The sequence below is a fragment of the Chiroxiphia lanceolata genome, chromosome 1 (genome assembly GCF_009829145.1).
Source record: "Chiroxiphia lanceolata isolate bChiLan1 chromosome 1, bChiLan1.pri, whole genome shotgun sequence".
NCBI classification, from domain to species: domain Eukaryota; kingdom Metazoa; phylum Chordata; class Aves; order Passeriformes; family Pipridae; genus Chiroxiphia; species Chiroxiphia lanceolata.
In genome coordinates, this window is record NC_045637.1 from 54,782,782 (window position 1) to 54,798,554 (window position 15,773).

The 15,773-nt window shown below is 36.9% G+C and overlaps 1 protein-coding gene across 2 annotated transcripts in view; it reads right to left on the reverse strand.

Moving 5' to 3' along the window:
• The window catches only part of PTPN2 (protein tyrosine phosphatase non-receptor type 2), a 29,072-nt gene that overhangs the window by 9,260 nt on the left and 4,039 nt on the right, over positions 1-15,773 (reverse strand). For both annotated transcript variants that reach the window (XM_032688001.1, XM_032687992.1), the window contains exons 3-7: positions 9,598-9,698; positions 8,882-8,980; positions 7,591-7,728; positions 1,988-2,197; positions 388-546 (exon numbers count right to left, since the gene is read on the reverse strand). In XM_032688001.1, coding sequence (XP_032543892.1) covers positions 388-546; positions 1,988-2,197; positions 7,591-7,728; positions 8,882-8,980; positions 9,598-9,698 — 707 coding nt within the window. The remainder of the gene's footprint in view (positions 1-387; positions 547-1,987; positions 2,198-7,590; positions 7,729-8,881; positions 8,981-9,597; positions 9,699-15,773) is intronic.

Consider the following 15,773-nt stretch of genomic DNA (forward strand, 5'->3'; position numbering starts at 1 on the left):
CGTTATCTGTGGCATCAGGCAACTCTTCTGTTGGGAAAATACATAGCAAGGATCAAGAAATTCTAAAAAAGATCCTTGCTATCTTCAAAGTAGTACTGGTCATTACTTTTGCTTCTTAGTATTGAAGACACAGATTGAACCTTCTTTTTCTAAACATTTGTACAGACCAATTATTTTTGTATTTTACTGAAAAGGGGACATATACATAGGATTAGAAGTTTAGTTCATAGAAGGCACTGAACAGATGTCCTCTGACGCCTCCTAGGCATCTATTGTAAAAGATTAATTATTTAAATTCCACAAAGTTACATATTTTAAAATAATTTGGAGCTCATTTTTTACTACTGTTGCAGTCTGCTGTTTAAATACATAGACCTATACGTTTACCTGTATAGTTGAATCCCCCATTATAAATTTTGCTCCTTCTATTACAGCCATATATGAAAATCTTAGTTGATCAGGAGTCTGAATAAGTCCCATTCGATATTTTCTCATATCCAGTAACACCTTCTTAATATCTACAGAAAATGGGTCCTTTTTTTCCATCTGTAAAGAAAGTTACATTGAAAAGTATCAATGGTATATAAAAACAATTGCAAGTGAAAGTCATAAAATTCAATCTAAAAATCAATTTCTTCATATTATGCTTATATTGGTTATATAGAAAATTAACCACTCAAATGATTTCTATTTTGTTTTTACAGATAAAATGCAAACCATCTAATGAAAACTTATTATGAACAAATTGATGATCCTGTATTAACCAAATAAATTAGTACTCTAATATTGAATTTTAAGTTTAAGTTTTAAACTTAAAAAATTTAGGTATGCTTGATTTTATTCAGGCATGTATTGAAACTCTGAAATAAGACTATAAGAATCAGAACTGTAAAGTAGTATTTCCTGCTGCTCCTGAATGGAACAGCAATTTAGACAGACTGAATGTGGCAGAAGTTTCCCTATTTAACGCAGAATCCCTAATCCAAGCAATGCACACACTTGTCCCTACATTACATTCATGGAGCGTTTTTAAACATATATCTGCACTTCTTATAATGTTCACTATAAATCATCTAATACTAAAATATATTTGCATCAAAATATACCCATTTTCAAAAATGCATCAAAAAAGAAAAACTGAAGAAAAAAACAAAAAATAAGTTGAAAGGATCTAACCAAACCAAAAGACAATTCTCTTGTCACTTAAATGAAATCCTATTTCACCTAACCCCGTGCTGTCCTTTTCACTATTGCCAAGCACAGACAAATAAAAAGTCTGTGCCTGGACTTCAAAATCCAACAAAATTCTAAAGCGATTTTAAATATTATTTAACATTTAAAGTCCACTCATGTCATGAGCAATTTTGATGATGTAGCTCACTGAGTAAACACAGAAATCTATACATCCATGTGACACTGCAACTGGCTGCCAAGCCCCATCTCCCAGGGGGCTGCACAGCAAGGGAAATTCTGCACCACTCTTCATTACATACTGCAGGAGATCCAAGGACGTGCCCAAATTCTCATGCTAGTTCAGATAACAATTTTCTGCACTCTTAAGAAAAGGGGCCTGTCAGACCTGTGAGATATTCTATGTTTGGAGAAAAAGACTTATAGATTTAATTATCTCCATATATATTCACAAGCTTAACTTTAAACTTATATTAAAAAAACCAACCAGTCCTCAACCTTTTCTAAGCACATCTTATATAAAAGGGAAAGAATGCTTATTATTTACTTTCCAGGAAGCTTTGAAAATACATAATGTACTTGAAGATGGATTTGTAAATGCATTTCAAGAGCCGTGTTTTTAAACCGTCAAAATATGTGAAGAAAAAGAAAGCACGATGTCTTAATTAAAGTTTCCACTGGCATGTCATTAACTTCAATGTTTTTAAAGCCTTCTGACCAAAAAGCCCACATTGGGAAGGGAGGCAGGGTGTCAGGAGAAGGGAAGAGGTGACAGAGCAAATAAGCGAACACTTACCAGAACCAGACAAGTGTCTACTAATGAAAACGTGCCAGAACGTCCTATCCCTGCACTGCAGTGAACTACTGCAGGCCCGTGTTCAGGACTCAGTGAACCAGACTCTCTGACTTTAAACAGGAAGTTCAGGAATGAAGCTGGGGATTCAGGAACTCCGAAGTCTGGCCATGTGGTATAATGAAAATGAGAGATCATCCTGGACTCACCACTCTAGAAGTGAAAACAAATAAAACAATACAACTAGGAAGTGTTCCTCTTTTGTTCAGTTCGCACACATTTCCCCAATCTAAATCAATAGTTATTTTCTATTTTAAAACTCCCATTTAGACAAACCATCCCGTAACTTGCTTGAAGCTGGATGACAACCAACAGTGCAAGCTGAAGCAGTTTTTTATCCGAGTTGGCCGTTTCCTCCTTTCCAATTATTACCATACCCATTTTTTTCTTCTTCTCAAACTCCCAATATATTTGGCTTGCTTTACTACTTACTTCCAAATATCCTTCCTTTTCTACCATTAGTGCAGTTTAAAGGCTGACAGCAGTTATTAGACAACTAGAATTAATACTACTGAAAAAAGTCCACATCAGCGTTGTATACACTCTCCACTCTTGCTCAGAGCAAGTTTTAATGCCAAGAGGTATCACATCTCCTTTCTATGAACCACATTACTGTGAGGAGCAGGAAGTGTTATGGAAAAGGCCTGTAACAACCCATACAGCAGGACGTCTAGCAAGACTTCCGCAGGACATATTCAGTCTTAAGTAAAAAAGGAGGATTCCAAGATCATACAGTTGCTTTAGAACCACACAGTTCCTCTCCTAACACGAACAACTAACTGCAAGTACTGAAATGACAGCAAGAATATGTATATAAAATCTGGATTATATTTTTATGGAACTCACTTCAGACTTGCTGTTAAATGCTACTCCTTGCCATGGTGATTCTGAGACAAACTGATCACTGATTTTAGCTCAGGAATTTTGGAAATGTTCAGTTATTTTTACCTTCTCTCCATTACATCAAATTTTCCACATAGACTGAAACCTACCTAAACCTTGACAGAGTCTGAACACGGGAAGATTTAAAATACCAATGTATTCTAGAAAAGTTATTTTTCCTTCTTCAGCAACAATAAAACACAGCCTTAAAATTAAAATAAACTCTACTGTTCTTCATCTGCTCAGTCCATTTCAACTTCTTACCAGAGACAGCTTACGAAACTCCTTTGTGAAACTGAAGTAATCCAGTTCGTGGTTACCCCAGCAACAAAAATACTCTCCCGTTTTGTCTTTTGCCTTCAAAGCCTAATTCTGCAAGACTGCCAGTATTTTCACAGAAAACAGTGAATATTAACACAACTCCAGTGACTCTCAAATGCACAGTTATCTTCCAGAAATATTTTGTCTTTTGGCTAAGAGTTCAACAAAGACAACAGAGTGTGATCTATGGTATTGGTAAAGTGAGTTCACAGGAAGATTTCATGTGGAAAAAAGACTACCAAGGCCTAAATTGTGTAAATACACTGGGAATTTCCTTTGTCTGAAGCAAGGCATTAAAACAAGAGTTTGCATTTTCAACTGAGATCTTCCAACTGTTCCTCTGTACCTAATTTTTTAAGTGGCGAGTTAACTCACAAATCAACAGAAATGACCTGTTTGTTTAAAAAACATGAAGGAGACAAATTTTTAATAAGAAATCTGGAAATAACACTCAAGCAATTTCCTCTATTTCTAAGAAAAATAATTCATCACTTTAGAAACAAAATGAAAAAGAAAACTGGAGAGGTGAGCTAAATGCACATATTAGGTAAAGCAAAGGTCAAGGTTGTTCCTTGTGAATCTAGACGGTCTTTAAGTGGCAAATGATACTCCCTTCCCGCAAGACTGTTAGACAGCATTACAGATGAAAACCTCCCTTACACCTCAAGAAGGCAAAAATGCCTTTTTTGTCATTTGGTATGTGGGGTTTGTCTGCGTAGCGGTGTTTTCCCCCCACTCTCATCCTCTAACAAGCACTAGCATCCTCTTCCTAAAAAAAAAAAAAAAAAAAAAAAAAAAAAAAGTACTGCTTCAAGCACATGGCCAAGTGTCACCCTGCTTATACACTAATCTGAAATAAGTATTTCTAAAAGAGAGATTAAACAGTGCTGTTGCACATGTCACTCAGCTCTAACCCACAGAATTTTGTTTTCTTTCTTGCATGAAGGCTTTGTCCATCCCATGATTTTCCATCCCTTCAGCTCATTTTAAAAATACCTAGTCTCTTCATCTTTCTACAAGAGTCCCATTGCAGTACCCCGGAACCAGCTGGTCGTCTCTGAACTTGCAGTCTCAAATCCCATTTGAATATTTCAAACCTCCCACATTTCTCACTTAAACAGAACGGCTCTTTCAAGTGGTGCTTGGCAGTCAAGCTGTACAGCTGAAACACTGCCTTTGTGTGGGTATCTGTAGCACCCTTTCTTGAAGAACTCCCAGTCACTGAGCCATGCACCATAGCTATCGCTTACATGAAGTGACTTCGGACTGTAACGAGAAGAGTTTTGGCTTGCTAAAGATTCACAACTGTTGACGGATAAGAATTCACATTTAAAGAACAGCTAACTTCAATTTGAAGTGTTACCAGGAAGTCAGCAAGTCTTTTAAATTAAAAAACCCTGGACTTCAAGGTTCAGGCACTAATATAAAATTTTATGTGTTATACACAACGAACACATTTCTGCACAGTAATTGAAAACCAGCTTGTTCTATGGTAACCACAACACAATCTTCCAAGATTTATTTCCTAAGACTAGCTACCAAAAAAAAAAGCCAATAATTTTTCAAAAAAATTATTCAAATCATTCTAGTAAAATTTTTAGGAACTACTGGGATAAGCTTTCCATTAATTATGTGTCACACTGTAACTTTCTCAGGGTATCTGGGTTGCCACACCTGAAATTACAGAAAACAAAAAAGTTTTCTTTCTCTAAAGACCAATACTTATAGTTGTGACCAAAAAACCAAAAAAAAAAAGCTAAAAGCAGCAATAAAGAATATAAAAACATATTCAACACAAGATGGAGTCTTTGTTAGATATTGACAGCTAACTTGAGAATCTCCACATAATATTGCCACAAAACTTAGCAACGCTATCCAATAGAAGGTTAGTTTACAAATTTAACAAAAGGCTCTCAAACACCTGACTATCACTTCTACAATATGCTGGGACACTTTGCTTCAAACCATATACATGCAATAGCTTCACACATAAATGCCTACAAAATTTTAACATGAGCACAGTTTCTTCCTTCTACCCTTATTTTCCAACAGAGGCATAGGTTTGTGGAGCCTTCACAGTAAGTCTTTGCTCAAGGCGAACTCTGAACCTGAGCTATTACAGCAGAAAGCAGCACTCAACTTGCAGAAGGGCTGACGATTGACACTGACAAAACCAGGGAGAACACACAATGAAGCATGGTGGAAGGCAGCTTCAAATGCCTGTATTCTAAAATGCAGACTGGGTCAGGCAAAAAATAAGGAAATTCCACAATAATCACCAGCAAGACAAAGAACATTGGAAATATTTTCAAAACTTTTGGAAAGGTACCAATAAACACCATTTTCTCTCCAAAGTTTTACCGGACTCTGCCAGCCCCAATAGCAAAAACAAATGTTTGCCTAGAACAGATAGAAATGAATCAAATACCCAAATGCTTTGCTCTAATCTTAAAAAAAGAACACCCTCCCAACCTCACCTGTACTTCCAAGTGCTCTTTAAAAAAAATCGACAACAAAACAACCAAATATTCAGTGGTTGTTTCATTGGTAACAACATTAAACAAGCACTTTACTCTTCATACATATGTATTTTGCTTATGTCTTAAAAGAGATTTGCTGCAGTAAGACAAATATACTTCAGCTCAGAATGGTTATATTATAAAGACAATTTTGGTTCTGTTTTCAAGGAAATGCTAAAATTTAAGTATTCTTGGCATTCAGAGTATATTTTGTTCATGAGTCATCTTATATTCCAGGCATCGAGTGGCTAAATGTCTTACACTCTGCCTCCACCAAAGGCCCCTCCAGAGTAACTTGCATAAACACAGTTAAGCTCACATTTCAAGTTACTGTGAATACTCGGTTCCCACAAGTTTTATGGTATAATTATCAAATCCTTACAAAAGGTTGCATTTAACATTCATAGTGTTAGTCTAGAAACTATGCAGGTTTTTTGTTTGAATAACCAAGTATGTTTTATTTCTTTTAGTGTTTTATATAAAGATTATTCTTTGGAGTTAATATGTGTAGAGCCTTACAAGAGTGCCAGGGTATTAAAATAAAAATTCGATACAGAAAGTTTTCTAGGTATTTGTGAAACTGATTTACGCGACATACAAGAAACTCTGCAGAGTGCCAACGGGGACTGCTGGTCCAAAACAAACCCAGAAATTTAAGTGCTCAGTAGTTCCAACTCAAAAGTCTACTATAGTATATGTTGTGCTGTTCCTCAAGGCATTTCTGCATTTTCCAATTAATGTTATGTTCAAACATACACGTGATGAAAACTGCATCCTTTGAAAACAGGAAGTTTAAGAGTAGGGGCCAACATCTGCCAAATAATTCCACAAAAAAGCCAAAATTTTTGGTATTTAGGAAAACTTGCATTCAGCTTTCCAAAAAGGAGAGTTATTCTTTCTCAGGCACTAGCTTGCAAGCACTACTCCTCTTTTCTTTGCTTTTGCTGTCATTGAACAAACTACTAAACAGAAATTCTTTAGGTCAGCAGGACAGTATTTCACAAAGCTCTTCTTACGAGGAAGAGACCAAGGAACAACATGCCAAGTTTTATCACGTTGATCTCATGAGGGAGGTTTTGAATTAACAAGACAATTTTGAATAAAACTTGCCATAGTAGCACTTAAGGCAAGATTTATAGGGAGAGAGAATATCTTACAAGACATAGCTGGAACAAACAGACAAGCTCTTCAATCCTGCCTTCCGCTCTGAAACAGAAGCAGCAAATTCCAACCCAAGCTCAGGCCAGGAACAATTTTTTTGAGCTTAACTTGGTTAAATTGTCAAAGCGCTTAATTTTTTAAGAGAAAAGGATGGTTGGTCCTGTGGAGCAAAAGGGGAGGTAAGCAAGAGGAGATGAAGTTACCTATCTACAGATGGTAATCACCCCTCCCCCAAAAAACTTAAGACAGCTGGATTGAATTACATGGAAAATTCAAGTTCCACTAAAAACCGGTCATTATTAAGTTGGATTTCGGATAGTCAAAGGAAATCAGAATTTTCAACTCCTGTGTTCCTCCCTTTAGGTTAATTCTTACAGCTCCTCTTAGAATCACCACTACTATCAACCACAATTGAGCATCCTAAGGTGCTGCCATACGGAAAATATAAATATAAAAATGCTGAAGATGTTATCTTTTTAATGTATAAGTTGAGATCTAACTTGCTTATATTCCACACCAACATCTATAACATCCTCAGAAGCCAAGTGCATTAAAATTCCCACTGCAAAAGCTCAAACAAACCTTGAGTGACAACATGCTAAACGGTTCTCACAGTACACTTAAGCCCAAAAATATGAGCTGTATAGACTGAGAAAAGCTTACGTTGATATTTTCTAACTGCAGTAGATGTACTGTGTAATAGGATTTGACGTCTTCAGATACCAGCCTCACACGGAAACCTGTTTCACTGAATGTCATAACTTCTTCTTCTTTTGTTGGCCAGTATTGTGCACACTTCACCTATTTTTTTTTTAAAGGAAGGAAAAAAAGAAGGGGAAAAAAAGAAAAAAAATCTGGTTAAATATCCTAGTATCTTGGGCTTTGCATGTGCAGATTTTGAGACCCCATTATTCAACACAGTAGACTCAAGTACCTGCTCCCAGTTTGAGAACTCTCAAGGTCTGTAATCCATAATGTTTACAGCCAAGTCACTACAACTGCTTCAGTGGCTATTATGCATTCCAGCTTTATCTGTTTATGCTTTCTTTCACTGCAGGGCTAACATGTTTTGAGATACATCTTAACCCTTCTCCCTCTCCCCCTCTAGTTCTCTACAGGGAACTGAGACCTCTGTTCAGCTGTTTCAGCATTTCCTCCCCCCATTTCTGACATGCACACCTGCACGTTTACAGAACTCTTCTATCACATCCAGTTCTCCCCAGGCCTGTGGTACACTGGAAGGTTCTAATGAAACAGAGGATAAGCGAACAAAGCAATGCAAAACCATTGTCTTTTATTCCTCTTGCTCTGCACTCAAACTTTTTGTAGGAAAATTTTCGCACAAGAAAATAAGTGACTTTTTAGAAGACCAATCAAATCTTCTTCACTAACTAATCTACCCTGAAGAAAAGACATAAACCTCAAATGACATGTACTTATAACTAAAATCCACAGTGCTCTTATGTGCATTAGCAGAAAAGCTGCATCATAGCAGAAAGTTTTTGTATTCTGTATGTATACCAACTGTTCATCAGTTCTTGGGCAGCAGTTTGTCTTCACTGTTACAGCCAACATCCCTATATTACAAATATACTACTCTTCAGAGGAATCAGCTTTAGAGGACTTCATCTAAAGATACTTTAATTCAAACTTGTTTTCCCACCTTCCATTTTGTTCCAAGAGCATCTTATGCTGCCTCTACTCCACACTATTTCTATCTGCATATCCTCCTTTCTCAGAATGTTACTTTCACCTTTCTGCATTCATCACCAAATGGATGCTATTTTCACCAAACTGAACTTTAGGTCTTAGCTCCATCACTTTAATGTTACATTCAATACACATGCTGTACACCAGTGAGAAAGTTTGTTAGTTCTTTTAATGTAACAATCAAACACCGCTCAACTGTATTAAAATTACATGGCTTTACAACTTTAGGCCTAATCTCACTTACTGATTCTTTTTCGACAATTCTGTTCAGCATGACAACTGCTTTGGTTTGTTGTTGCCATACCATCAGCCAAAAATGACAACAGGTATTAGGTAGAGGACCCTGTGTAGTAAAGAAAAATGGGCATGAGAACACATAGGCAAACCGGTATTTGAACACAGTTAATAGTTCACTGTGGAAAAGAGGAATAAGTCTTCCTCTGAAAGTTTAAACAAATTATTAATAGAATTATAGAAGTGGCAGGCAAGAAAGTAACCACACTGTCCAGACCACTACAGGACTTGAAATGGCTGTGTATTTTTTTTTTAAGAAAAAAACCAATCAAACAAAACCAAACAACAGAACAATAAAAACTCAGGGAAAGCATATTTGGGTTGAGCATCAATACTACTTTGCCGTTAGAACTAAAACTACTGTTCAGAAGGTACAAGATGAATTAAGGGGTTAAAGTATTGTTGCAATCTATTTCCTAAAGAACTGAAGAGCAAGAAATACTTGAAAAGCTTCATACGCAGTAAATTAATTATACTTCAATATTCCCTTTAGCTTTTCTTAAAATATAAAATAATCTGATCACAGCTACATCACACAGGTTGTTAATATGAGATATATGTAATACATACAGACAAGGAACCATCCAAATACAAATTACAACTGTATAAATCCCCCTCCCCTAGATTCTCAATCCCTGTAATACTGTAGTAATTGGTACTACTCACCTGTGTTAAAATATAGTATCTCTGGGCTTCTTCTATGACCACTAGGCTGGCATTGATATAGTCATTCTCGGTGTTCTGGAGTTTTACACGACTGTGATCATCTAAAATTCAAATAAAATTAAGAATTAATGATGCATGCATCTGGATGAATACTCTCTCACAGGCAAGTTTAGGTCTGACAAGCAACTTGAAATAAATATTGCAGTCCTACCCAAGCAGTAAACTGTTTGTATATGTGAAAATAATTTCTCATCTATCTTTGATAACTGCCTCTCTCATTCTCCCCTCAGCATTACATGGGAGTAATTTCAGGCAGCTATTACTAGCAGATGCTCAGAAAACTGGAATACCCAGTTTTATTTAAAAAAACAGCCAAACAAAACAACCCTCTCATACATGCCAAAAGATGCTCACAGCCATCTCTCAACAGCTGCATTTCCTTAATACAACAGCACCACAACTCACACCAGGCAACGCTGTCCTATCACATCAGATCACTCCACTGCATGGTTTCCTTTGTGTTCAGAATTTCAAAATTTTTGGTGAAGTTTCATAGGTTGAGGTAGAATCATAAAGAAAAACCTCACACAGCTAAAAAAACTCACCAAAATGTACTTGCAATAATTCAAACTAAGCACTGATCAATTTAATTTTCCCTATGAGTTATTGTCAAATACTGTACAATATAACAATAATAAAGAAACACATGCAAAAACGTACATAGTTAACAAATCTTTCAATTAAATGAAGCCTAATCTAATTACATGGTTTCAGTCTCTCACAATTACATAGGCAAGACAGAAGATTCTCCTATTTATGGCAGAGGCAAGTGAAGGACTCAGTTTAAAATTCTAACATTAATATGAGAAAGATGATCATACTGTCAAGCTCAAACACTGCATAATAAAAAGTCATTGTGGCTGTTCCTAGAACCTTTTAGTATCTGATTTATCAGCCTCTAGGAGACATTTAGGTAATGAGACTTGTTCATAGTAAGTAATGCTTCAGCCATTTATTGGTCACTGTATTCAATAAAGAGCACTTTTAGTTTAAAATCTGTACACAGCTACATGCCAGAAAATGAGATCCAACTGACTGCAAACCTCCTGAAGCTCAACAGCCTCAGCAGACTGTTTCAGAAGAGTAAATAAAAAAACAAACTAAAATGAATTTAAGATACTTCAACCCACAAAACTCAACTGAGGCACAGACTGCTGTTAAAATGCCAGCCCACTTTTCCCTCTCCCTGCACCAAAAGGCTAACTTCCTTTTGACAGACATCTTGGGAAATGCACAAAATCATGAGTTTTCACACGAGCAACTTCCAAGTATCAAATTCGGCACAGCTATGACAACTGAACTCATAGCCAGGCTGTACAGCACAAGGCTTATCTCAGAAATCTACGAATATAACCTTGCACAGGAAAAAAGCTGATGGCAATCAAAAAACAGTCACTGAATTAAGACTCTTGTTCTACAGACTGCTCATATGATTTTATATAAATACTTTCCATATGTTTGGAAACCTGGGAAAATACACTTACTAGGTTTTGATCTGCTTTTATACTCTCCCTCATCTATCTACTATTGGCAACTGCCAAAGATGATCTTGCTGGATTAAAGTAGAGAAGTCAACAGTAAAGTACAACTATTTTGTTGTTGTTCAAGGACTCAGATTTGGGGTTGTTACCGTGCCTCCTTTAGGTCCTAGTTTTTACATGCAGTCACATACAAACATGCAGAGAACAGAAATATGCTGAAAAATTCTTTTTAATATAAAAGCATGAGAAATTTACTGGGTTAGTCTGTTTTTATTAGCATTCCAGTTGTAAGGCAACACCATCTTGACTTTCAGGAGTCTTTAAAAAAAATTATGATACCTCTGTGTGAAGAAAAAAAAAATATTATCAAAGCCAATACACAGTAAAATTAAGACACGTGCATTTTAAAGTAAAATATATCTCTTTGTATTATTTTGCTGGGATAGGAAAGCATTACTCTTTCCTTTCATGTATCACTTTATCTGAAATGTTTCTACTGGAGAGAAACCAAGAGCGCTGTAAATATTACATGTCATTTGCCAACAGGAAAAACTTAAGATCTTGTTATAGTAAATCACACATACCGGTACTAGTGTTCTCGGAAAGGTGACGTCAGCAAGCACGTTAACAATTTAATCACCCAGCGGCAGCTGCTGTTCTGCTGCCCGGGGGAGATAACTGCCCAGGCTCTAAGGAGGTTTCCTACTTTAATCCTTATACACACTTCCAGCTTTATTTTTTGCTTCTTATAAATTCTGCTTTGTAAACATGACAAATAACATTCTGAAAGTTTTGGGTTTTTTAAAGTCCCTTTAACAACTAATTCTATGCACGGACAGCCTCCCTCTTCCTCCCCAAGTAAAACAGAGGCGATCCAATAAATACTCTGGCACACAGTCCACAGGACAAAGACAGACACTAGGATATATTGATTTCCCTACTTTCAAGGGAAAAGGTTCTTAAAGGACACAATGACCTAGAAACCTCATTCAAACCCTGGCTTGCTCTTCTGAATTAAATGAAGTAAGCCAACTTTTGACAGTGAGTTTGCTGTAACACATTTCCCGTATGTAAATCGTTTCCAGTTACAAAGTACCTAAGATTTATATGAATGATAAACCCATCTTAAATCTTTAAGATAAATCTTATCTTATACGTTGCCGACCCCACAACAGCTAAAATACAGTAATCATTTTCTGAAGTGCTAATTCCCCTATTTCAACAAACTATGCAGCCCGAAAGGGAAGTGGAAATCTTAAAAATTATTCTCATTCTGGCTCTTGCACTGAGAAAACCCACTCCCAGAACAACCCTATCTGAGATAAGCAAACTCTGATTACCTACTTCCAGTGAAGCCCTGTCCAACTGATATCACTGACAATACTCCCCATGTTTCAAGTGAGGCCAAGACTTCACATTACACATCAATCAGCCCACTCCCTGCTAAACAGAAAATGACAGATCCTGTTAAAACCGAGATAAAACACATTTGGTGTTTGACATCATGCAGTTCTTGCAGTTGGTTAATGAAAGGCTTTTATTTGAAAACGACTGTGTTTCTAGAAGTGAATCTACTGTATAATTTTAAAATTATCTTTTATCCAAAAGACGTTTCTGGCCCCCCAAATATAGAGCTATTAACAATAGAGGAGGACGATCCACTTAGTGGATTAAAGAAAGTCATAAATAAAACATGCAGCCGTAAGCCATCCCAGTGACCCTGCCTGACCCTTTCCCGCCTACCAGCAAATCCCCTCCATTTCACTAATCTAAATTCAGTCTATCTGAGCCGCTAAATTATTCAAATTACAATACTCTATCACTAGACTTACAGTCTCAAGGTATAGAGGTAGCCTAAGGCAAAGGAAAGCCAACGTGACTTTTCCCCACCACCCTGTCACTGGTTGTACACAACACATGCCATCATATCAATCATGGCCTAGTCATGACCGAAATGTATTCATACCGAAATACACCCGTAACTATGGCCCAGGATCCGCACACTTCTAAAGATGGTGAAAGGCAATCTTAAGATATGCTAAAGTTTAGATCAGCATGTGCTATAAAGTTTCCGTCTTCCCTAACCCCAAAGAAAGAAGGATCTCCAAAAGCGTCACGTTGAGTTTATTTTACAATATTTCTGGTAACAAGATGTTTTACAGAATTATTGTTGGCTTCTAACATGGACAACAAGAAATGCAGCAGGCTTATTTTGGACAGAAATTTCCCTGTTCCCAGCACATACACTCAAAACAGTACAGAAAGGTAACATTTCCGCAATGACAATTAATCAACACCATGTGCAAAACCATTCAAATCAGCTTCAACGCTGTTGCCTGTAAAGCACAATACTCTTCACGTTCCTCTCTCCCTGGCCAACTGCAAGCCTATGGCTGAAAGATCTGAGAGAAAGTCTACTCATGGCCTCAAGAATAAAGCAAGTGAAATCACTACCTTGCAACATCCTCCAACAGCAACATGATCTATCAGGCAAAAATGCTCAGATGACCCAGGATATTGAGCCACACACCATATTACAAAGGAAGGCTGAAGATTAAACTGTGTAAACCCCCATCTACCCTCCAAAAGCTAAAGGAAAAAAAATCCTGCCAGTTTTGCTGAGGGGATTTCCTTCTTGCCTCTAAATCTGGTAACACAGTAAGCAGATGTCTGAAAGGTGTCTACAGTCAATCTGAGACAGTTTCATTGAAGGTATTAATAAAGAATAACAACCTCACAAGTTACTTTCCTCTCCTAACGATGTTTTCTGAGAAATGGTTTCATCTGTCCGGAAATGACTGGCTGTCAAACCAAACCTATTTCGGATTAACTTCCTGTTTCAATAGTATGACATAGTCAAAATATTCCTCTCCCTATTCTAGATTAATACCAAACTGCTGGACTGCTGGAATTTTTAACTAGGTGGTAACTCTTCAGGCTTTTACCAAACCAAACTTATACACACTATAGCTCCTTAGCCAACAAAAACGGACAGTAACAAAAACACTTATGAAACTGGAAACTATGTGAAACTCAGCTGTAATGGGCAGAGATGATTAGCCTTTCCCAGCTAACAAAAATTAATTTTTACCTAGAAATGTATGTAACAGACACAAATTGGTTTCAGTGTACTTGTCTCATGCATCATGGTTGAAACGGGGCAAACTAACCCAAAGCATTTTTTCCTGCACTTGTAATTGGCATATTTTCCATAAGACAGAAAAATCCTTGCATTTCCTCTTGCAGACACACCACCTTGGATTTTAGGCTGGTTCGGCCACTACCATGGTTAACAAACAACTTTCTCAGTGCCAGGGAGAAATAAAATGTTTTCATCAAATAACGTCTTACAACATGGTTCAGTGGCTGGATCTTGAAAGTCTAACCGCTTGTTTTGAAGGCCTCTGACTTTTAGAGAATACTAGTAACACCTGGTTTTCACTTAAACACTGGTAAAAAGTGGTAAGATTTGCAAAGTGAAGGACCAAAATTGTCCTCAAGATTGTGTGAGACTGAGTTGTCTTGCATTTCTGCAACACCAGCTCCTTGCATTAGATGAGATGTGTTCACCACAGTGACCAAACCATACAGTTTTATCCCAGCTGCTTTGAAATTTAGGTACTGCTTGTCTTGAAATCTTACTTATCATATATTCCCTGCCAAATCTCTTTCTCCTCCAACTCTAATCATTGTTACAGAAGCAATTATGAGTCATATTTAAAAACACAGATGTAAGATTCAAGAGAAATTAGTTCAAACATAGTGTTTTGCTCTGTTCTCATACAGCCTTGTTCCTAATGCCCAGTTCTGTAGGGTATCTCAGTGGACTAATTCAAATCTTCTTTCTTTGAAAAATGCTAAAAACTGAGACATTCCTCATAAATTTCACCATCTTAATTCATTCATCGTGCTATACTTCATGTCAACTAGTACGTAATGGCTCTAACCCTGTCCTGAGCCCCACTACTTGCTCAATACCAGATTTTATCTAACTATCTGCTTTTGCATAGGGGCCAGGAATTAACAGAATCATATAAATTTCTTCCTCCTGACTAAACACAGATTTCAGAAGCAGGCTTTGCCATAACTAAGATAGAGGCGTTTGATGCTCTTCATCACAGTAAAAGGCATGCCAAAATTAAAAAATTTTAAAAATCGTAAAATTTTGAGCTCCAAATAACTGTAGGAGATGAACGCAAGTCACATCTGTAAGGTATTACTGGAGGCATTATTAGATGCTACTTAAATAATAAAATGTATTTTTATTTATTTTAGAAACACTATATTTAAAAAGAAAGAAAAAAGCACAAATATGTTGAAGGAAACTTCTACTCTCTTGGCACTAGTGCCTAAGAAATTAAATCCATGACTGGGAAAAATGGTAAACGCATGGATACAGCTTCTGACACAGAAGTAGTATAGGATATTAGACCCAGAAACAGAACCTGGGTCTCCTGGGAGTTCAAATCCAACTTCCTGCCTTCTCATCTTACAACTCCCATCCCAATTTAGGTATGAAACAGAAAGTGAATAAAACATGATCTACTTTGGCATCAGTAAGATGCCAATGCTGTGCTGTAACAGGACAGTAAACCTGGGACACAGAAGTACCTCTGCATAGACCAACATGTGTCC